A 23457-nucleotide genomic window follows, 5' to 3' on the forward strand; every position below is an offset into this window, starting at 1 on the left:
CCAAAACTAACACAAACATCAATTTTCTTAATATGACCTACAGCTCATTTCATTTTATTATTTAATACTCCGAACTTAATAACCCCCAGATTGTATAACTTGGCTGAATTCCTAGTAACTCTGTGTGTAAACATTGCTCAAGTTTATACAGAGTCTAATTTAAAAATGAGAGATTATTCATTAATAACAATTTTTGCCCAGCACAATAGTGAACAATACAGAACAATCACTATAAATCTGTCTTCTCCACATTTGAACTCATCTGAACTGAGCTCTATATTTGTGTTTTTTGGAAAACTGCCATGTTTATCTGGTCTGAAACTTGATAAAATTTTTCACTCCCTTGTAACTTGCCTTAAGAAAGAAAAGGCCTGAGACACAAAACCTGGGTTAACTCAGATAAATTGTTTAGAACATTAAAGCCTGACTTAAATGGGAAAGAACTGAAGGTAAGGGAAATTCTACTGATTTAAACAACAGCCTACAACATGTGTGACTAATCTACCATACAGTATATCATAATACCGTTTCTTATCACCATCTTTGACATGCTACTTTCAGCTTGCAAGTCAGAGAATGTTCCTATTTTTTCAGCTTCATATAAGTCTACCAGGGTGACATACAGTGGTTACTGTCTTCTATAACTGTAAGAAAACTACTAATAGCAACATCATATTGATTCACTACGTCCCTACAGCTTTTCACTTTTTCCAGTCCTCCCAGGAGCATGCAGTCATTTGAAAATGTTTAAGTGATTTACAGTGAAAAGTGCTTTAATGATGCTCCTCTGTTGAAATATGATGTTTTTCAGACACCTACGGGTGCTTAAATAATCTGTAGTATTAAAGAAAAATGATTGTTTTTACACTGTATGCCTACAGCACAATTTTATCATCTTTAGAGCCTTTAACATTGGCTTGTTTGATCTTTATAGGTTTTGGCTTGCAGCACTCCAGAAGGTTTGACCAGGTGAATGGACCTTTGACTACATGAACCTTTTTTTTAAGATTTTCTCAATGGTCTATAACCTCAAGGGGCTTTGCAGTAACACTTTAGTCACATACACGGAGGGAATCTCCCTGCAGTGGAATGTAGCAGCAACTCTGTGCCAACAGTCTGACCATGGGAACACCCTGAAGGAAGACGAGTACAGGAAACATGCTTTCAGCTGAGAATCTGTGAGGGAAGGCCTGATTTCATGGCATGTATCAGGGATTCATTCAAGCCGCAGAGGTTAACAAAGCTGAAGTCTTCTAGCGATTTCATGGCGTCTTTCAGATTGGGAGGAATCCAGCTTCTCGTCTGTGAGATAGTCGGTCTTTCTGCAGCACGCTACCTTGACTCTCATGAACAGGCCAAGTCACTTCCTTGATTTCTGTGGTCTAAGAAGAGTTTTCCCTCCTTGTTCCTGGAAATATAGAGGCTATTCACTGTCACCTTCCCAGTCAGAACACCACATGAATGCAACATTATACTTAATGTAGAGTCCAGGTAGATCCTACCAAAACATTTTTCACACTAATTACATTCCTTGAAATGGCAGGAGTGACATCCTCCTTTCTTTAAATTCTTTGAACCCACATCTGCAAAGCACGCTGAGAAGAAACAGGTTTCAAGACTCGGGAGTCAAAAGCAAAACAGGTGGAAAGCCCTGATAAAGGTCATTGACATCATGAAATCCTCCCAGTCACTGATACTCACCACAGATCCATGTAGAAGAGCATCTGCTTCTTAGATCAAGAAACTGACGATGAACTGGCCAGCTGTTCTCAACAGGTTATAAAAACATGAAAATGTTATAGAAAATGGATGGTGTTTGACACTATAATGCTTCCTACTATATATACCTCATCAAGACAATGTGGGGAAGCAATAAAAAAGAAAACATGATGCCCGAGTTTACAGCAAAAGGTGTGGAATTTAAAACCAGGGAAGTTACAGTCTGCTTAAGCTCTACAGTGCACTTGTAAAACCTCATTTAAATTAACTGTGTTCAGTTTTGTTCACCTCACCACAGAAAAACATATAGCTATAGAAAGAGTACAAATAAGCGCAACGAATATGAATCTTGATCTTGGGGGACTGTTGTATTCCGGAGGGCTGAAAAACTAAATCTCTTCAGTCTACAACAGAGAGGAGACTGAGAGGAGATTTGATCTAGGTACTGTATATAAAATACTAAGGGGTATAGATAGGATCAGCCTAAGGGGCTGTTTTACAACACAAGCACAGAAACAAGGACACAGGGTCACTGTGGAAACCGAAGGGCAATTCACTTAGGACCAAGAATAGGAAGCTCTTTTCTACTCAAAGAGAAGTGGACATTCAGAAAGGTGCCAAACTCTGGTAAGAAAATGCTGGATGAAAGTTTAGATTCACTTAGATACTGAATGAGGAAGAGGTACTGAACAGCCTCCTCTTGTTTGCATACATTTCTCATGTCCTTAGACTGCTAAAATCTGCTTCTTACTGTCTCTTACAAGTTCATTTTATGTTTGCAATAGCGTAGAGATCAGAACAAAACTACTATTGTATTTAGAGATCTAAGGACAGCAGTGTCACTATATTCCTTGGGCAGCATTTTGCCTTTCTAATTGCCAAATCCTGCAATTAACAATGAGCAAAACTAGGATGGACAGCACTGTGGCGTAGTGATTAGCACTGCAGACCCAACCAGCTGGGGTCCCGGGCTCATTTCTGGAGCCGGGGTGCTATCTGTGTGAGGTTTGTATGTTCTCCCAGTGTTCGTGTGGGTTTCCTCTGGGAACTCTGTTTTCCTCTCATAGCCTGAAAATATACTTGTAGGTTAATAGGCGTCTGGGATTATGGGCTGTGAATGTGTGCATGCCTGTGTGTGCTCTGTGATGGATTGGTGTCCCACCCAGGGTGTACCCTGCCTTGTGTCCATTGCTTGCCTGGAGAGGCTCTGGCTCCCCTGCAACCCTGAATCAGACGAAGCAGTTAGATTAAACTAACATTTTATCTCTTAAAAGTCTACTTTTGTTTCTGCATCATATTAAACAGCAAAGATACAGTACAAGACCATTACCCCATTCCTGTTACACAACCCTTGGTCTCTTAATATAGTTGTTCTTTTTTATAAAAACATGAAACATCACTACTGAGAGAAACCCACTGTTAATTTCCTTCAAAACACAATGTAGCTTCCAGTGCAAATAATCTCCTAATTCAGTCATGTATTTATTTCTGCTTTGCTGTTACAGTAGCAGTTTTGCTGCTAGTCTTCTGCAGACTCCTTTGGCTCCAGCAGATATTTCGTCAGTTGTATGCTCCATTCCAATACTGTAATACTGATCTACTGACTCATCCCACACATTCCTTTAAGGGAGGAAACAAAAAACTCTCTTAACAAACAGAATGAGTGGTTTATATAAAACTCTCAATACTTCTGCAGATAAATCTCAGAATATTAACTTCATGGCAACAGCCATAAAACTAATTTTGAACAGGTAAACCTACAGTAAGGACAATATGTGAATTAGGAGTAAAGACTCTTAAATATTAAATGAACATAAGTTTTGACGTGTTATCCTTATAAAGGAAAAAACATCCTAAATGTCATTCAACATTTTCTGCTTAGGTCTAGATCCACACACTTTAAGTGTAGATCCATTTTAAGACTTTAAGTTCCCTAGATAGTCAAAAAAAACATTTTACCTAAAAACTCAAAAAGCTTAGCTTCTAATCCTGAACTCACCAGTGATACCACTGTGGTCTCCTAATAAACTGCAATTCTTTGTTAAGAAACATTCATTAAAATCACGTTATTTAACTTTCTGAACAGACAATTCCTATTAAAGTGGAGCAACAGGTTTCAAAATCTACTTTCCCATTCTTAAATGTCATACACTGTATTCCCATTGCTACTTAATTCCTATTCCAATGAGATTTTCCTTCCCCTCAACCTTAAAATAACTCAGAAGGTACAATGAAGGTATTGAGCTGCCTCATCAGGGGTTCTGGAACATTAAAGAACTCAAAAGAAACAAAGGCTGAGTTTCTTTCTTTTTGATCAATGTCTTTCTTTCAACTCTGTAATATTCTCAACAAAGTAAAAGTAACTATGAAAAAGTAGGGGTTAAATGGTTAACAATGTAAAAATATTTCAAATACCATAAAATACTTTTTTGCACTTAATTGAATAACCCAGTATATACGATCACATTCCAATGAATGCATTTATTTCAGTCACAGAGACGTATAAAATTTCCCGAGACAAAAAAGTCTAAAATATTTCTGTTCCCCTGAAACCCACAGTAATGTTCAATGGGATCACATAAGCAAAATCTTTTTTAACATCCATAGAATACATAGAAATTATCCTACAATTTGTGTGTTATCCCAGGAAGTCTAACTGAATAAAATCAGTGGGTTTATCTCTACAGACAGCAATTCTCTGCACACAGAGTGATTGCTTGCCAAAACAACAAGTACGCTAACCCCCAGAGGTGATGCTCTTTAAACAGTGACTTCTTATTTCATTCCATTTCTAGCTTTGAAAGTAGGCTTGGTATGAGCATCATAATTATATTTGCTTCAGACAGGCTTTCTAAATTTCCCATTGTAGTGAGTCAAAAACAAACATATATCAGTAATTACCGTAAACATGACGAAACAGCTTTTTTATTCTAAATTTGATATGTACAGGAAAAGCGGTCATATACTGCTCTTTATACATCATGTAAAAGTTTTATAAACCAATTGCACTGTGCTTATATTAGTTATCCTTTTCTCCTGTTTGAAACACCAGAGTACATAATTAATAAAGGCAATGACAGACTGGAAGTACACTGATAACATGTGCAAAGTTTTTTTTTCTCCCCATGTATCATAAAAAAATAGCTCAATGACAAAACAAATGTTTCAAAAACACAAAGAGCGGAAGAAAAACAGATGAATGATGAATGGCGTGGTATGTGATTTAATTCCTTTCAACCGAAAAAAAAAAGTATGCTTCTTCACATCTGGTTTCTCAGGCACTTTAACCATTCCAAACCCAGCATACAGCGCATGAAATAAGGAGGAAAAAAAACATGGCAGCAGCTGGTAGGACAGCATATTCTCAAAGTGCCAGATGCACATTACAATATCAGAGCTGAGGCAATACAAAATACGAATTTTACGCCATGTATATTCCATTTGCAGTTAGAGGACGAGTCTCCCATTTCTGTCTGCTTTACATCCGTACAAAAAAATGCACCTCGTGCTGAGTAGATGAGTGGAGCTAGAAGAAAATTACAGAATCTGGAAGTACCAAACACTTCTTTGATTAGACCAACTTGTTACAAAAAAAACAAAAGAAAAAGTAGAGTACTTCTTAAAAAGGCCTATCTTCCCTTTAATGTGTTTAGTCCTACTCATTTCCTATTGCCAAGAAAAGTCCAAGTGTTTTATCTCTCTGCCAACATTCATTTTCTAGACAGGGGGACACTCACGTTACAGACACAGTTTACTCAGGAGGATAAATCTATAATACAGCTATATCAGCTCGACATGATTATCTTTCTTCTCTCATTTGTTACAAATAATGGCAGCAAAACAAAAATCTTTTCAAAACGATTACAGATTGTATTTCAGGCCAAACAATCAAATGCCACTACACCGTGTTTTGTGGTATTCAGCTGTAGTGCAAGTGGTTTCAGATTAACCACCTTAATGAAAAATTCAGTAAAGACTGGCAGCAGCGTTTCACTGTGAGTCTGTAATCAAAGACAGTAATGTGCAAAGCAGAGAGGTCAGGCACAGAACATAGCTGTTTTCCAACACCACACTCCCCTCTGTGGAGATGACATACAAATTAATTTTTCATGAAACACGTTAATTAACAACCCACATTGACCCCATTTATACAAATGCATACCCTCAAGGGCTAGTAAGTGAAAGGACATATAAATGGTTAGTTTCATTATTATAAAACACCAAACCAAGCACAGGACAAAGTTAAAATGAGGACCGCATATCAAGCAAAGGGAATTTCCATGAGTGAAAACTCTGAACTGTTAGATCATTTCAAATCTGTGTTTTATAACAGTCCTTGGCTCAGCACCTTCTCAGTGGGTCAAGCACAGAATGTCTTTAAGGCTGACATAGTCAGGGCTTCAATTACAGGACATGAAACTGGCATTGCAGCATCTTCTCAGATGCTTTTTTCGTTTTCATCAGGTCACTCACAGAAGGGAAACTCTATTGTAACATACCTAGGACACATACTGTACACAATGTCTGTGTTTCAATGACAGAACACATGCACATCACTTGATACTGTATAGGACCCATAAAGTTGTTACTTCCCATTGGCTCATGAATAGACACGTATTTCTTGGTTCTCCTGTGATTGTCAGAGTTCGGAGGTGCTGCTCCTGAAACAGAAAACACTTTTCAACAGATGAGTGAGGACTTATTAAGGCCAGCAAGTCTCTTGACCACGAATACTGGAAGGCACTAAAAAACTGCGTGTATAGTGGCAGACAAAATCCCCACTCTTTGAGAAGTCTGTCGTCTGGAGGATGTGGGGACCCCAAAATAAAACGAAATATAGCAATTGCAAAATAAAAATAAAAACAAAGGCTTGAGCATTTTGTTCCAAGACAAAAAGTTTCCTTTTGTGGTACGGCCATTCCTCTCGTCGTCCCCTCAGGAGTAGAACGGTCGTCCCTTCTCTGGGGTCTGCAACCTGTTCAGCCGGGCGACCTGAGATGGGGACGGGGGGACGTCCTGTCTGTAGGGGCCTTTGGGTGGGGTGGGGGCGGGTTCCTTGTGGGGGGAGTACGAGTCATAGTTGTTGGGCACCTCCTGGGTTGGCGGCAGCTTCATCTTGGTCTCCTGCTCCTTGCGCCTCTGCTCCTGCCGGAGCAGCTCCTGCGTCTCGAGCAGCACACGGGCGTTGAGGCCGATCACTCCCATGTAGCCGTTGCGCGAGCCCTGGTAGCTGGAGTAGCGGGGACTCTCTTTGGCGCTCTGGAACCCTTCTCCCGCCGGGCAGACCTTGTCCCATGAGTCTTGCGACACAGAGCTCGGGTTCTTACGGCTCTGTCTGGAGATACAAATGGGCCCGTGAAGGTTATTTGCTGTGCATCCAAATAAAAAAAACAAGGAATCACAGAACAAACTGTGTCAAAACTAAAATGCACAACAAACACAAATGATAATCCCGCAGATCAGTGGCAAGATTTACTCATTTTTATGAAAGGCAACCATGTTGTCATGATTTGCTGACTTGACATACAGTTACTGCGGCAGTTCTTTTGTTTTAATTAGTCGGATAATGAGAAATGGTCTCAAATCAAAGACCTAATTGTCTTTTTTCACAGACTTGTCACAAGTTAATACGTGTGGAGGAAAGGGTATCCAAGATAAATGCCATTCTTGCATTTACTGTATGTGAAGACAGACAACAGACAACACATCAATGAATACATACAGCTCCCAAATGTTGAATTTCACCAGAGACAAGATGGACTGAAAAAACACTCACATATTTCAACTGACAAGACCGATAGTTTCATAAAGGCCACATTCATTCACAGATGATGCCATAGTTTCACAGAGTATTGATTTAAATGCAAAGGCTCAACAAATCTGAAGGCTCTTTTTTGTTTCTATGGAACTATAAATTTATAAATTGTTAAAACTAAAAAAAACAGCTCAGTGAATTCATGTTTTATTCTGCTGTGTTCAGCACAAGGAATTCAGTTTAATAAGAACCACCTCATTCATAAAGGAACACCTTTCATTTAAACAGCTTCATTCTGTCCTTCCTTAGGCTGACTTACTTAAGGACTCAAACACGTTATGCTGTGGTTGGCTTAAAGTACTAAACATAAAAAAAAGAATATAAAAATATATTTTTTCTGTAGTTTGAAAAAAAGCACAGTGACACATGATTATTTTTGTCTGGTCCAAAGTCGGTTTTTTAAATACCACACGAAGCTGTAGACCACCAAGCAGCGAATCTGAGCTAATTCTGTATTGTTGAAGAACAATTAGAGTAGATGCATTCCCATCTTTTTTATCCCTGATAAATGCAAATTAAATATATTACATGATATGAATTAGGCCTACGCATATTGAGAAAATGAAAAGGGTAACAAAAACCACATGGAGATTTCCAGTCTTGTGAGACTGAGCAAATCTTTGTACAGAAATCAAAGTAATGGCAGATGTTGAAACAGACTGCTGAAGAAATCCTGCCACATGCTTCACAGAGCTAGGAATGCTTGCTCAAAAGATTTTAAAGGTGTTGAAAAATGGTCTAGAGAAGATAGCAATGATTAAAGATGTATTTTGTGACACTGAGCTAAAAGCCAAAATAAAAGTCAAATATTAATTTACACTTTCCTGCTTTAAAATGTAATTAGTCAAGTAGAACCATGAATGGATCACTTAGCAGATTTATATCAAGATATCCAAAAACTGTAATCACCATCCCACTAATTGTATTTTGGTCACATCAATAATAAGTGAACTTGAAAATGGCAGCATGTAAATGACAAATCCATGAAACCCAAGACATTCTCAACTGCCAAGTTTCTTTTTAAATTCAAACCAGATGGAGCTGCTCAGGCCTTTAAATGTACTACCGCTAATAAACACACGTATCAACTGGACCTCAGCGGTCATTGTCCTGTTAACTGGAGAATGTTTGCTTTGTCCGGTTTACAGGGCAATGGAAAGTATCTGCTCACTTTCTTGAATAACCCCATTTATGTTAAAAGGGGGGAAGGAAGAATGTGTAAACAGGATATTTATAGTTTTTCACAATGTTACTCTCTACAGTTAACAAATTCAAATGTACTGTAGTCAACTGTAGAACTTTGTAAAGGGAATACTGAGAATGTCAAATGTTTCTGTAGACTGTTTTAGAACATTCTGGCTGAAAAGCACACATCCCTGTCTTGCTAAAGAACTATGCGGGTTTCAAAGGTCAGTCTGACACACATCTGCAGCAGAACACTGTATAGGAGCACCTGCAGAGAATCAAAGCCCATTGAAATTTCTTTAAAATAGGGAGCATTCAAAGAAAGACTTTAGTAATGTTTTCCTTTTCGGTCCACTGTAAATGTTTTTTCCACATTCCAGCTTTTTCCTCATGTTCTGTATGAAAAAGGATTTTCCACAGGTTTTTCAAATGACCCGCATTCTGCCATGTGCAAAATGATAACTAGTTATCCTGTTTTCATGACAGAAAAGTTAATTCATCCTGACTACTAAATCATGCTTCTATAATGAAATACTTCTGACGAGAATTTCTAACTTCAGGAATTCGTTTTTTAACTTCTGTAACTAAAAAGGAAACTCCCCTCATAAATATCTATTAATTTTGGCTTGTTTAATTTGACCTCAGTCAAAAACGGTATGAGATTATGCAAAGAATTCATATCAGAACAAAAGTTCATGATACAAGGCTTGTGGCATTTTCTTTTTAGTTTAGCTACAATATGACACTTAAAAGTAAGCAAATATATTTTTTTCCATTACTCAAAGAATATGACCTACAAGGAACTTCTGGATTGGTAAATTCAAGTCCTTAATTTTGTTAAAACCGAGTGGGAATCAAAACCTGAGACATTCCACTTCCATGGCAGATGTGCTGTTAGTGTACTTAGAAGAGCCAAGTCTCCATGAGGCAAACCACTGACAGGCTGATCACTAAACTGGCGCAGTTTAAGCAAAAATTGTCCAGGGATCAACTACAGCTGTATGATCACTATAGGCGATAATAGCAAAGTATTGCATCAGTTGCTCTTTGTTCCCTGTTGTGAGACAACGACAATGAGACAAAGACGTTAGAATCCCCCGAATAATCTTGTGTAATGTGTGAGGAGGTACTGCTGGGATTTGACCACGGCTGCACATTCACACTATGCCACTCCCCAGGCAGTAGAGAATTCCAAAGTGGAAAAGACTGGGTCCCCTGCTGCAGCAACATTCCGCGTTATCCAGGTTCCAAGGGGATTACATCACTATAATAGGCTCAAATGAGCCCTGATACACTTACATTGTGCAGAAAACGATACAAAATTGATTGCAGCTGTTAACCAGCAGGAGTCAGGATCATAGGAAATGTGCTTGAGAATCACATACTTTTAAAGGGGAAGGGGTGTGTGACATCACCTGCATCTCCACAGCACATAGCAAAATCTCCACATTACCAAAACTAGATGTTTGTTTGTTCTGGATGTACAAGTATTGACAAGCATTTTGATAAATTCTCTTTCGAAGATCTTTAAGGTTCAAATGTTACAGTTGCTTTGTTAAAACGTATTACTCCTTTTCCACACAGTTTCTGCCAGATGTGCTTGGCAGATTAGAAACTCTTCCAGACACAGTTGGCTACTCCTTCCTCTTTTTCTTGACATGGACAGTGGGAGTTTGAGCCTTCGTGTGGGGAACAGAGTAACAGCTCCCAACAAGAACGTCCTGATGTCATCTCCTTTTACTGTATGTCCATTATCTCTTACCCAGGTAACACATGCCTTTGCAATGATGGGATCAAGCGGAGACCTAAATGCCTTCACCCACCTATAACTACCTCTGCAAAACACTGCTTAGGATTAAAATATGTGCTTAATTTGCAATTGAGTATTACAAAATGGAGCTCTGTATGCAAATACACAAACATGTCACTGGATCCAAAAGATGTGAAAGATCATATACAAACAAGGACATTCACATTTTATAGTAGGAAGGGTGTATAAGCTAGACTATTCGCTCACTGAAAAGAATAAAAAATATTAATTTCTATCACACAGGATGATCAGTTATCCATCGACTAACAGGAGCCAATGTGGTACTCTGTGTTGTGTGAAATCTGATCCCAGTTATGCAGGGTGTTCCCTGCACAGGTACCATGCTGTAACTTTTACTGTTTAGCATGTGTGTGTGGCCTCTTAGTATGGTCATCCTCCTGGCCTCAATTATGAAGAGGGTAGCTTTCTTTGTGGAGTCTGCGCATTCTCTCCATGTTCATGTGAGTTTTCACTGGATGGTCCAGTTTCCTCCCACCTTCAAAGATATGCTGGCTGAGGTAACTGATGTCCCTCAACTGCATGTACATGTGGTCTGTGATAGACCAACAGAGCAGTCCTGTAGTCCTGCCCTGCAACCAATACATCTGGGTAAGATCCTGGGTTGAGACCTTAATCAGGAATAAATAGGAATAATAATAGGAATAAATAGGAATAAGCAGCTTTACCATCATGGACTTGGATTTCACCAATATGGTGATGATACTCAGTCTTTCTTGCAAACTAAATCAGATACTGTATGGTGTGGTTCATGCACTTTACAGCTGCCTGACTGATACTGAGATATGGATGCAACAGAACTTCATTCAGCTAAGATGTGATAGGACTGAGGATATGTTAATTGGCACCTAACAACTGCTACACACAGTTGGTGATTTCTGTTTTTTTCACCCTATGTTGTCACATTCAGTGCTCATACTAGAAACATTACAAGGGTATTGTTTCCCATCTGTGTAACACTGCCAAGTTAAGGACCTCAGCTCTGACTATCTGATGCTGAAAAGGATTTATGATTTTTTCCCCTTGAGCCTGTAAAGAGACTTCAGAATGTGTTAACTAAAATTGCTCTGCATCAGCAGATGATAACTGTGCTGTGTAAACTGCACAGACTTCCTTTGAAATTTAGAGCGGATTTCAAATTTGAATACGAGACACTGAATGGTACAGCTCCTGGTTACTTTAAGGACTTGGTATAGTACAACACTTAATCCGAGATGTGCTGATTTAGGTTTTTTTAATTAGAGAAAGGGAAGTAGATCTTGATCTCACACAAAAAGAATCAGATCTTCTTGTGAAGCTCCATAACTGTGGAATTCACTTCTGGAATTAGTGATTATGCATCTGTCTCATAAGTTAAGCTTTATTAAGCTTTTTGCTTAATTTTTTATTTTCTCTCAATTTGGTCAATTTGTTTACTTCTGATTTTTTGTTATTTCTGTTTACACTCATGAGAACAATGAAAAGTGCTTATAAATAAAATATATTAACCACGTTAAGAGAACAGTAAGGAAACCACCATTTAACACAAGCTTTTGTGCAATAATAATAAATAATTCATACAAAAGATAAATGCTATTTTTATTTTTTGCATTTTTGCAATACTTCTAAAGTCACAAAACTGTCCAAAATGGCTTCACTGATAATGAGATTTTTTATGTATGTAAAGCTGCAAAAAGAAGGCTGAATATAAGCATGGTTTTGCTTGCTGATTCGCAACTGCTGAAGATTAGAGACGTTTCTTGATAGAAATGCACCTACAAGATAGCTGTTAATGGAATAGCTGATATCTGAATTTGCCTCAAGACTTAAGATCTAAAAGTCTTATTGACAACACCCAGAAAGTCTTATCCAAGGCAACACTGAACACCAAACCAAGGCCTTCAGGATCACATTTGTCAAGTTTAATTTCCCTTTGAAACCTGATATTTATTCAGCTATTCTGTATTATGATTTGGAGGGATACGCCAGAAGCAACAGAGAAATGTTCCTTAAACCCAAAACACTACAAGAATGCAATATAGTATAAAGAGTATAAATATTATTTATTATTTATAAAGTAACATGTTTTTACCTTTAAGTGCAAGGTTTGTACTAATTTCATTAGCATTCCTATATATACTGATGAAAAAAGAAACACAAAATTTTCTGGAATGGAATACTATAGTTATAGCTTACAGATGCAGCCATTCAAAATGCGCGGGCGATACCGCATTATTTTCCGGTACGCTGTACGCAGTCTACCGCGAGTTACCGGTAAATACTGCAAGTTACTGGTAAATACCGCTAGCAAAATAATAGTATCCGGAATTTCCGCAAGGTGGAGCTAATAAAGCTCAACCTCTCATGTTTGAGCTGTAGCCATCAAAGTCTTTAACGAAGATATTACTAATAGTATTAATAATAAATGACCTTGGACAAGCTGTAAACTCAAAGTATTGCCCTGGTCCACATTCTTTTTTTCATTGACCGTCTTTGTAAAAGTAACACCACAGCATTTCGCAATCACGCATTTTTTTCCAATCATGCAAAGTACAGTAATTTTTGAGAATCGATTCACCATGCCTTACACATTCTCATAAAAGAGATTGATTTAGGAACATAAACATATTACCGTATGCAAACTGTACTGTATACAGTATGTATATGTATATTTAATGTCTTAACTGTGCCCGTTTAAGTATTGAATATTTATATGGAATTTTACCACTGAAGGGAAATCTTAGTGCCTGAGCATAAAAAGAATAGGAGCATACTGCAACGCGTGTGAAGGCCATAAACGATATTAATTTTGGAACATAAACATACAGTATATGGCTGGTCTCGGTACTTTAAAGAAAACATACACGAAACATGGTTTCATTATGACCAGAATCGGTCTTGAGATATTTTTAACTTGATTTACAGTATTTGAGAGGTATGTCTTGACACCGATACTACGTAAATACTGCTCACGTACTGTATATGTTTCTAGGTTTATATTATGCATTTCATACGGTCAAATTACTTTTGAGCAACTGATAAGAAGCGCGAAACGGTATGCCCAGGGCGTTTTAGTTTCGTTTTGTGCGGGGACTGCTTTAACTATATTGCCGTGGATTGATTAGAGATATCAAGTACATACAAGTCATTTTTTAAATGTTGTAGTTTGTCTTGTAAAAATGTTACGAGAACATCATCTGTCAACAATTACACAGGTTCTGTTTCCATATTGCGGATTTTGGTTACGTAATATTTTCTTCTAATTTCACGTTGTGAATATATGATTTGGGCAAACAGAGCCGCAAAGAAGTACATTATGGGTTGTTGTTTTTTTTTTTGCAGTTTTATCTAGAACAAGCGATGCTTAAACCTTTGTCTGATTCTTGTGAAACTATCCACACGACAGTTACCTACAGTAGGAGTTGACTTCAGTGATGTCACTGATGGGATGTTTCTAAAAATCCATCCTCTGTAAAACGTCTTCTCTAGTTGTCCTGCATATGTATTCGCTAATGAAGCTGTGTGTTCTGAGCCTGGATCTCTACATTTCTGTATGAACCAGCTTAGAGGGCTAAAGACAGCTTGTGTTTAAATTGAGTGTAAGGTAATTTATGCTTCTAAAGTCATGGTCAGCATTTATTATTGTACTGTGCTGTAAACTTGTTCTGTGCCTAGTCACATTATTTTATAGCGTTTTTATAGCGTTATCAAATCTGGTGGCGCTGTGTGTTAGTTTCCTGACTCCCATGTCACATGGTCTGTGATTGAATCCCATGGAACTACTGTATGACTTTATTTTTTAACAAACATTTCTTTGAAAAAATGAAACGTTTCCCTTGGTCAGAGATTAAATAAAACCTCACTCGCACCAAACAAATTTATATTTCTAAATATCACAACATGATCGAATAACAATGAATAGTCACCTATGCGTTACAAAATAAACATTTATATTGATTTGAATCGCATTTTGATTTAAATCGTAAACGCGTGTTTAAATATATGTGTTTAAAGGCGATATACTGTATAAAAGCGCTGATTCTTATGGAGTGTGTTCCGCCGGGGATTCAAAAAATTTATTTTTTTTAATCGCGTATCTAAGGAAAATTGCAGTATAACTTTGTTCATGCACAAACAGTGGCATGTTACATTATAATTTGGGTGTCTCCCCTTGCCAGAAAGCTCTAAATTGCATTTTGAGTGCGGTTTTTGACTTTTTCTAAATTGCAACCCATAAATAAAGCTGATAAAGCTTAGACTAACTGTATTCTAAACTGTATTACAACGTAAATTGCAAAAATGCACTTGGAATCTGTCCAAGCCCTCCTACGAAAATTATTTAAACTGCGACACTGATCATTCATCTCTAAATAAACTTTATTTTATATAGCGTTTTAGGCGAATAGGTAATTAGATTGCTCATAAACCTAATCGCTTTTTCTACATAAACACAGCGTGATTGCTCTCTGAAAATGCTTTTCCTTTATATTTAGGCTCAGATTTCAACTATAGATCGCATTATTATAAACTTTCTTGGAAAAATGTATTTTATGTAAACCATGTTTGCTATTAATTCATTTAGGGCTAAAATAAGTTCATTGTCTTCCAATCGAGTCGAGTTGACATTAGAAGCTTGCCACTCCCGGACTGTTACACCAACGCATTAGCATGTTAAAGCGATTTAATTGAGGAGCCCAGCTACCAGTTAACACTGTACTTCCTACTTTGAAAATACCTGTGAAACTGGTTTAATTCGTCACAGCCAGCACTCCTGCAGAGAGGGGGTTGTACTCGTAAAGTAGAAGCAGGCGAGATTTCCAGCGAAAGACACCTCCCCCCCCCTCAAAAACCCAGTAAGCAGTAATGCTTTATGTTGAAAATTGAGGTGGATTTTGTTTATGATAAAGAGGATAAACTGGGATGGGAGGAGGGTTTGGTTTTGCATAAGGGGCGGGATTATGATAATTGAGGGAATTTGCGAGAGTATAATGGTTTGATATATTTGAGTTTGTATTGTGGTCGTTATCTATGTTTTTGGTTGGTATTATGTTTATATGGTTGTTTTTGTTGGTTGGTTGTTATTATGGTTATTAATAATACGATCTATAGTTGAAATCTGAGCCTAAATAAAAAGAAAAAGCAAGTGATTAGGTTTATGAGCAATCTAATTACTTATTCGTTTAAAACGCTATATAAAATAAAGTTTATTATTAATTTGCTGGACAGAGCCGTGAACATTATTATGCATAAGACAAAGATAACGATCCTGATCAGTTTAGAAATCTGTGTACGCTGTAAGGTTTTTACTTCTTAAACTTTTAAAATACACGTTTCGAATAGAAAGAAATCCTCTTCCTGGTACAGTCGCATGAAGAGAGAGGCGAAACAGCCCTACACAGCCCTGTCGCAGTACACGAATATAATCATATCGTTATTAAATTCTTTAGATACGCGATTCCATATTATATTCCCTATTAATCAAATTCTAAAAGTATGCTTGTTGACTCCGGTATCTCTTTAGTTAAAGACTTCGATGCTTAAAATGTTTAGGGAGAAATGGAATACTGGTGTGTATTTTTTCTTTAAAGTACCAAGACCAGCCATATACAGTACTGTATGTTTATGTTCCAAAATTAATATCGTTTATGGCCTTCACACGCGTTACAGTATGCTCCTATTCTTTTTATGCTCAGCTACTAAGATTTCCCTTCAGTGGTAAAATTCAATATCTACAACGGGCACAGCAAAGACGTTTACTGTAAGTCTTTCTACGACAGACCAACGGACCACGAGTGCCCCTGTCGGTCAACCAATCACGTACTGCGGTGCCGCGTGTCATCTTGCGTCACAATGCGCGACGCCACCTGCGGTACGTGTCTGTAACGCGCACTTTGAATGGCTGCATCTGTATGTACTTTCACAAAAAGGTGTTTTAAGCCCTCTGACCAGCAATACAGCTTGTCCAGTGAGGCGTTGCAACTTGCCAATCACACGAAAGCTCATTAGGTGCACTTTTACCCAACAAGGTCCAGGTGGAACAATGCCTGATCAGGTCACCTTGAAAAAGGCCTTAATTCAAAGCTTAGGTCTCTGCAAGAAAAAGGCCAAACTTAGACAGTTATCTGTGCATTCCATAATGCCTGGAATGTCATCAGAAGCATTGCAGACACTATGGAGTAAGCCTCTCAACTATGTCCCGACTGCAGAGAAAGTTTCAGCAGACCGGGAGGACAGATGACAGTCCAAGATCCTGTCGACCTCGAGTGACCACACCAGAGCAGGACCGACACATCAGACTGGTCCATCTGAGAGATCATTTCAGATCTGCCACCCGTACTGCTGCTGAAACAGCCGGCAGACACAATGCCCACATCAGTGACAGGACAGTGAGGCTCCATGCTGCTGGCCTAAGAGCAAGGCGACCTGTCAGAGGCCCTCTGCTCACACCTCCTAGACGTCACACCCGACTGGCTTGGGCCAGACAAAGACTGCCATGGGCTCGTCAGCAGTGGCATCAGGTCCTCAGATGAGTCACTCTTCAGCCTGTTCCACACAGACGGGAGGGCCACAGTGTGGAGGAGGAGGTGTTGCGTTTCTTTTTTCATCGGTATATTTAATAAGCTAAAGTTTAAAATTATGGATGCAGCAAAGCAGACACAGGTTGAAAGACACTAAACTCATCTACTTCCTGAGGAATCAGTGACTACTACATTTCTCTTGAAACACTTCACAACAAATACATGTCATATTGCTCCATGTTTTTCTACATAATATCCATGCATGTTTTTGCTGTGTTTGAAGTAAAAACTAGGACTTGCAAAGCAGAGATATGGGGATATTTTAAAGTGATCAATGCACTCTCCCAGAAACAATCTGGAACTTGTTGAAAGTTGAAAATAACTTGTTGTATTATTTTCTCCACTGTTCAACTTAAAAATGTTAAAAGATAAAAAGGTTATTTTTTCAAGATAAAAAGGGTTTCTGATGAACTTGTGTTTTTAACATGAACATGACCATAGGACAAACTGAGGATGAATGTATGAAAAAACAATACTAGACCGATTATTCAGGTCTTGTCCTTGTGTTAATACCAGATACTTGCTATAAAAAGTCTCAAAAATGGGATGTGTCCCCCTACCCCACATACAATTAACTCCATGGTAAAATGTTTTACAGAAGCCCAGAACACAGTAGGGTTACCAGGCACAGCAGAGCCATTTTCTGGTTGCTTTGTTTGATTATAATGTTCAAGTATTTCTTCCACGTATATCGTCTGTGTGTCATTTATGACATACTGATAAAACTGAGATACTGTACGACAACTCTCTCTACTGCTGTAACATGATGGGGGGCGGGGGAACACATCTCCATACTTAAAACTACAGAGCCACTACTGTCTGTTTCGTTGTGACTTCCATTCCATACTGTGATGACCAGTATGGGTGAGATTTCAGTGCCTGCTAAGTACAGTACAACCATTTAGGAAAATTGTGTATAAAACAGCCTGTGAGGGAGAAGAGAAGCTCTGGTTTCTAAAATTCATGATGTTTCAGAATTACACAAAAAGCCTTGTAGGTAAAAAACATCCGAATGATTATTTGATTTTCACCAGGGTGCGTGAGGACTACACCACGAAGTGTTCCGACAGAGGAGCGCTGGGCAAGCCGATTGTCGTCAAGGTTTGGAGCCGTGAGAGGATGGTCTTACCGCGGGAGTGAGCTGTACTGTCTCTGGGCTTGCTGGAAGCTCTCCCTTTCGTCCTGACGCTGCCTCTGCATCTGGACCTCGACGGACACCGAGTGCCGCCCCGACTGCGCATATGAGCTGGAATTGGGCTGGAACAGGATATACAGACATGGGCATGGTTATTCGACATGATGAAGACCCAGGAACAGCATGCTGGTGGTTACTTACCCCAGAAAACTAGAGAGCAGTCTTTGATTCTGTGCTCCATGCTTAGAGAAATAAATGCAATGTCTAAAATGTAGCACTATATACTGAATTTCCAATTATTATTGTTGTTGACTTCAAAGGTAGACCACATACAGTACTTCTTATGCTGTGTGCATGATGAGAGGTTTATTTTTCAGTGAGAGGAGGTCTACATTATATACAGCCATAAACAACTTGTCTCAGATATATTCTGTAATTACTGAACATTTATCTAGTGCAATAAGTAAACAAACAACACAATATCTGGTGTTATTATTTACAGAGTTAATTATAGCAATGCCTCATATTTACATACTGTACTGCTTTTCATCTCAAAGGAACCCAAAGAACTTCATATACAAAGGAAGCAATCAATTTCACAAAGCAGTGAAGTGCAGCAGCCACCTGGGTGACATGGCTGCAAACCCACAGCAGCACAGATCAAGTGAAGTGAGAAATTAGTTCACCAGCTGAATTAAGAGAAAGTTTTAGGTTGGCCAGAGTAAACAAGCCCAAAGCGGAATTCAACCCGGAAGGTGGAGTTACACTTCCACTCTTACGGCTGATTCTGTGGAATTCTTAACACCTGAATATCCAGGAACTCAAATTAACTTCTCATCCCAAAGATGGCATCCCCTGCTGCTCTCTGTCACCATACGGAGGAGAAAGGGTTGGGAAATTGTGGTCCGGGGGGAAGAATGCTGAAGGTGGTCTTTCTAAGGTCTTCTAAGATTCCCCATTAAGGCTTTATTTGCAAGTTTGATTAAACATATTCCATTCTATAATAAACTGCTCAAAGAAGTGTTTATCTTATTTATAGAACATACATACTGTATTGTGGGGAACATTTATCTAATTTTCTCCTGTTTTTAGTTAAGTACAGTATAGTCAATGGAAATGAAGAACATAGCAGAAACACAAGCCCTGTTTCTACTCTTTAATGCCTCTGATGGTTGCTGGAATCTTTCTGTCCAATTATTAAAAAGCACAAAATAAATCAACATTTTAAGTGAATGGCTGTAATATTCCACTGGCTTTAAGAAATACAGATAATAATGTACACTGTAGAACTAACTAAAACAGCAACAAAAATGCTATCAGTACAGATTGGGGATTTTTTATGTACTCATTAGTTCAGTTGGAATTGTAACTTTTGCAGTCATAAATACAGGTAATTTAATTGCTCTTCAATAACACTATTAACCATAGCGCCATCCTGGGCAGATTCAATCACTGCATTTCCTGCATGTAAGGTGTCTAAACTCATTAAGTTGTCAATTTCTCCTAACTACCACTGAAAAATCTGCATTAAAAGCGATCGAGATGGAAGATCTACTGTGACTGATTGGCATGTCTTAGTTGCTATGGAAATAGAGTAATATGTCTGAAGGAAATGGGAAAAGCTCCTCCCTTTCTCTTTAAGTATGGAATTAAGATTGTATAGTCTTTCCACTTTATTCTCCTACTTTAGGTCACATGGAGATGTCCTTCTGTGTTCAATGCTATTTTTCCTTTTCAGGCTTTATCATCAGTACACAACGCCTAAGATACTCATAGTCAGAAAGACAAAAATGGACAACTGGAAGGTCATGTTTTGAGATAACTTTTACAATAAGTAAATTTCCTATAACAAATACTGCTTCACTAGATTACACCTGAAGTGCAAAAAGATTACACAAAGCAGATTACAGAGCAGGTTGCCCTGCATGTCTCGGATTTAACAGCGAGATGAAAGAACTGAAACTTCCGCACCTCAGTTTAAGTTAATCTGATCTTGAAATTTTACAAAGTTTTGAAAATGATTAAATCTAGCCTTGCAGCTGCAATAACATGCCCACATCACACCCCACTCCAAAAAAAGCAATGCTGTCTCATAGTAAAATGACTTTCTCACATGGTGTGAAAACACATTTTAATTTTACTTTCATTTAAAAATGGCATGACTTTATTTGAAGATAATGAGCAGTGCTTCCCAAACAACAGAGAAATTTGTATGCTTTTTAAAACATTATCCTGAAATTATGCAAAGTATTCATTTCAGTTCTCTTCATATAGCAACTTGTCAGTTCTGCAGGATGAGTGACGCCATGTCATGCGAGTCATGACAAATGACAAGCAGGTTCTACATGAAATAATCAGCCTGGGTAATGAAATTATGAGGGGAAATCTGATGGATTGCAACTCCTCCCAAGTCAATTAGTTCAAAAAAGATTACCGCTTGTCAAAAGCCAAGTCCTGGGTGCATACATTACAAAAGAAACACAAAAATTATAGCAATCTGTGTTTTCTCTCTTCTCAATTTCTCAAACAGTCAAGGGAAAAAAAAGAATAATAAAAGAAACACAAACACCTGTGTAAACAGCATTGGACACAATAAAGTGTAATTATGAAAATTATTTGCAGCTATAAAAAAAGAATTAGAGGCTGTGAAAACATGTGGAAGCAGCTCCAGACTTCAACATAACAAAGTGACCTGGCCATGGTAAAGATAATAGACAAGACTCGCTTGACCTACAATATCAAAGCAGGGTCAAGGTTGGAGTAATGATTCAGGCAATGTTTGCATATGTAGCTTATTCCCCACATTCTTTCTTTAGTGTGCAGGGGCATATGGTATACATTTCTCTGCATAATATTAATGTACTAGAGTGTTTACAAAAATTGAGCTCAAACAAAAGGTGTGTTAGTAATAATTCTTCTCGTGTTTTGTGGAAATGCAATCCCTCCAATATATTCTATTCTTACAGCTAATGATTCTGGGGGTCTTTGCTTTTGGCAATGCCTTGCATAACAGCTCTCCGTGTGGCCCACAACATTTGAAAGATGCAAGATGATCTGAATGGATTTAGTTGCATAGAAAACACAAACAAATTCGATATAACATCTTCAAAACAAATGAGACCAAGCATGGCTCTGCTATGTTGAATCTCCTCTGAGCCAGAGGATGAGTACTAGGATATTTCCACACAAAACCAAAAAGGAAAATGCAGTTCACACTTAAATTGTCACTGTCCAAGAGGTTTCACTTAACAGGCTTTTTAAGCAGCACCACAGTACATCTCATTGATCCACCCAACCATTTTCTAACCGGTTTATCTAATACAGGGTCGCAGGGGAGCCGGAGTCTATCCTAGCAAGCAACAGGCACAAGGCAAGGTACAGTACAACCAAAGAAGCAGAGTTCCAGAATTCCTTTTCCTTTCAGAAACGGAACAACCCTGAATGTGGAACTGGGAGAATTTCTACTATGTTCACACTGTATTGTGTGCTTGAATCATTTAAGAGTGGGGGCTTCTGTGACTGGCATACACAGCCTAGTACCATAGTACCACAGTCTAGTTCCATAGTACAAGTGAACCTGACCTCAGTATTTGAATCCTGCCTGAGAATTTACACTTTACACTTGATTACCTTAGACTTCACGTGCCACACACAAGTCATTCACAAAGTAAACTTTCTGTAAGACAACTCCATTGTAACCTGGAAGGTCCTGGAAATATATTAATGTTTAAAAACACAAAGAAAAAAAATTGTAAATCAAAGGGTTTCTCAATGTTATCTCCGATCAGTTTTATAAATGTGCATGTCATGGAATGAAATTTCAATCCATCTGGTTTAAGGAGGGTGTTGAGAAGAGATATTTCAAGCTGAGAGAGTCTGAACATGGTGTAATTTAATTTCATATATAATATAAGCAACTGAAGCACACATTCCATAACCTGAGCTGCAACCCAGCCTGGTCAATGTACGTGTTAAAATAGCAGTGGTATATCCCAAAGGGTTACTAGTCATAATCAGACGTTCTTTAGAAATGAAATTGAATTATTTGAAATGATTCTTTATGAGTTAACCACAAATATTTGCAACTGTAGTACGGTCTGGAACCTGTACTTTATCTCTGATATCAACATGTGGGAAACTAAAGCTAAGAAAATTAATTAAAAAAAAACAATCTATAAATTGGCATGCGTTTCTAACAGGAAGGAGGTCATCCAAAGAGACGAGAGCTTTTATATTGTAGATCAGACCTAAAAACCCTTGCTATTTACCCTCAGGGTTCTGAAAAGCAAGAACAGATACACCTAAATTCATTGTACATTTGGTTTTCATTTATAACAGTTTTTACTTCCCTATTCTCAGAAAGAATACCGGATGTAATGGAAGTCATAAATCAGGTACTCCTGAATGAAATCAAGAATCCTAATTTCTTTATATCAGCAACAAAAATAAAGTATTAACTATTAATAATAAGCTCCTGCATATCTCAACAGACCACTTAAACAACACTGGTTAAAATGTATGTCATTGAACCTAATGACACACACCAATTGCAATGCAGAGATTGAATATGTACTCTACATCACATCTTCATTATATCTGGGTCAAAAAAGTTGCTGTCTTTGGTGTCAGTCTCCACAACTCCCTAGTCTTCAAAACAGGACACCGGAATGGAGGTCTAACACCACAAAATTATGTATCAAGTGAGCAACTTTTGAACTGTATGAAACAGTGAAACAAACCTTTTGGAAATAGGTTTTGGATAAGGTTGAGTTTGAGGTTGTTAGTGCCAAAAAGCTGAGTCTAAGCCCAATAAAAAGAATGAATCCTTGATACTTCATGTTATGGTGTTGCAGCTACTGTGCAGTAGCAAAAATTGAAAACTGTATATATTTTAAAAAGTTGTGGAAATAAAAAAAAACACATAAAAGTTACTCCATGATAAAAGGAGCAAGTAAGCTTCATATGTTAATACATCATTTTATAATTGTAAAGATTAACCTCAAAAGCTACTATATTGGAATGGGAAATTATATAAATACAGTATATGATGTATTTATTCTACAAGACAATCTTATCTAGATAAATTAATACGTTCAATTAAACTAATACGTTCTTCAGTAATGATTTTAATCTATAACATTTTCTGTAAAGTCAATTACAGTACACATGTACCTTCTCTTGGTACATAATATTAATATCCTTCAGATGACTGATCTAC

General features: G+C 37.9%; 1 protein-coding gene across 2 annotated transcripts in view; it reads right to left on the reverse strand.

The window, feature by feature from the left end:
• Nucleotides 1–4183: 4183 nt before the first annotated feature.
• LOC148832678 (partitioning defective 3 homolog) overlaps nt 4184–23457 on the reverse strand; it is a 431574-nt gene continuing 412300 nt past the window's right edge. For both annotated transcript variants that reach the window (XM_088918670.1, XM_088918669.1), the window contains 2 exons: nt 18234–18361; nt 4184–7054 (listed from right to left, as the gene is read on the reverse strand). In XM_088918670.1, coding sequence (XP_088774796.1) covers nt 6655–7054; nt 18234–18361 — 528 coding nt within the window. In that variant the 3' untranslated portion in view covers nt 4184–6654. The remainder of the gene's footprint in view (nt 7055–18233; nt 18362–23457) is intronic.

This window comes from Atractosteus spatula, chromosome 6, assembly GCF_055471065.1.
Source record: "Atractosteus spatula isolate fAtrSpa1 chromosome 6, fAtrSpa1.hap1, whole genome shotgun sequence".
Taxonomy (NCBI): Eukaryota; Metazoa; Chordata; class Actinopteri; order Semionotiformes; family Lepisosteidae; genus Atractosteus; species Atractosteus spatula.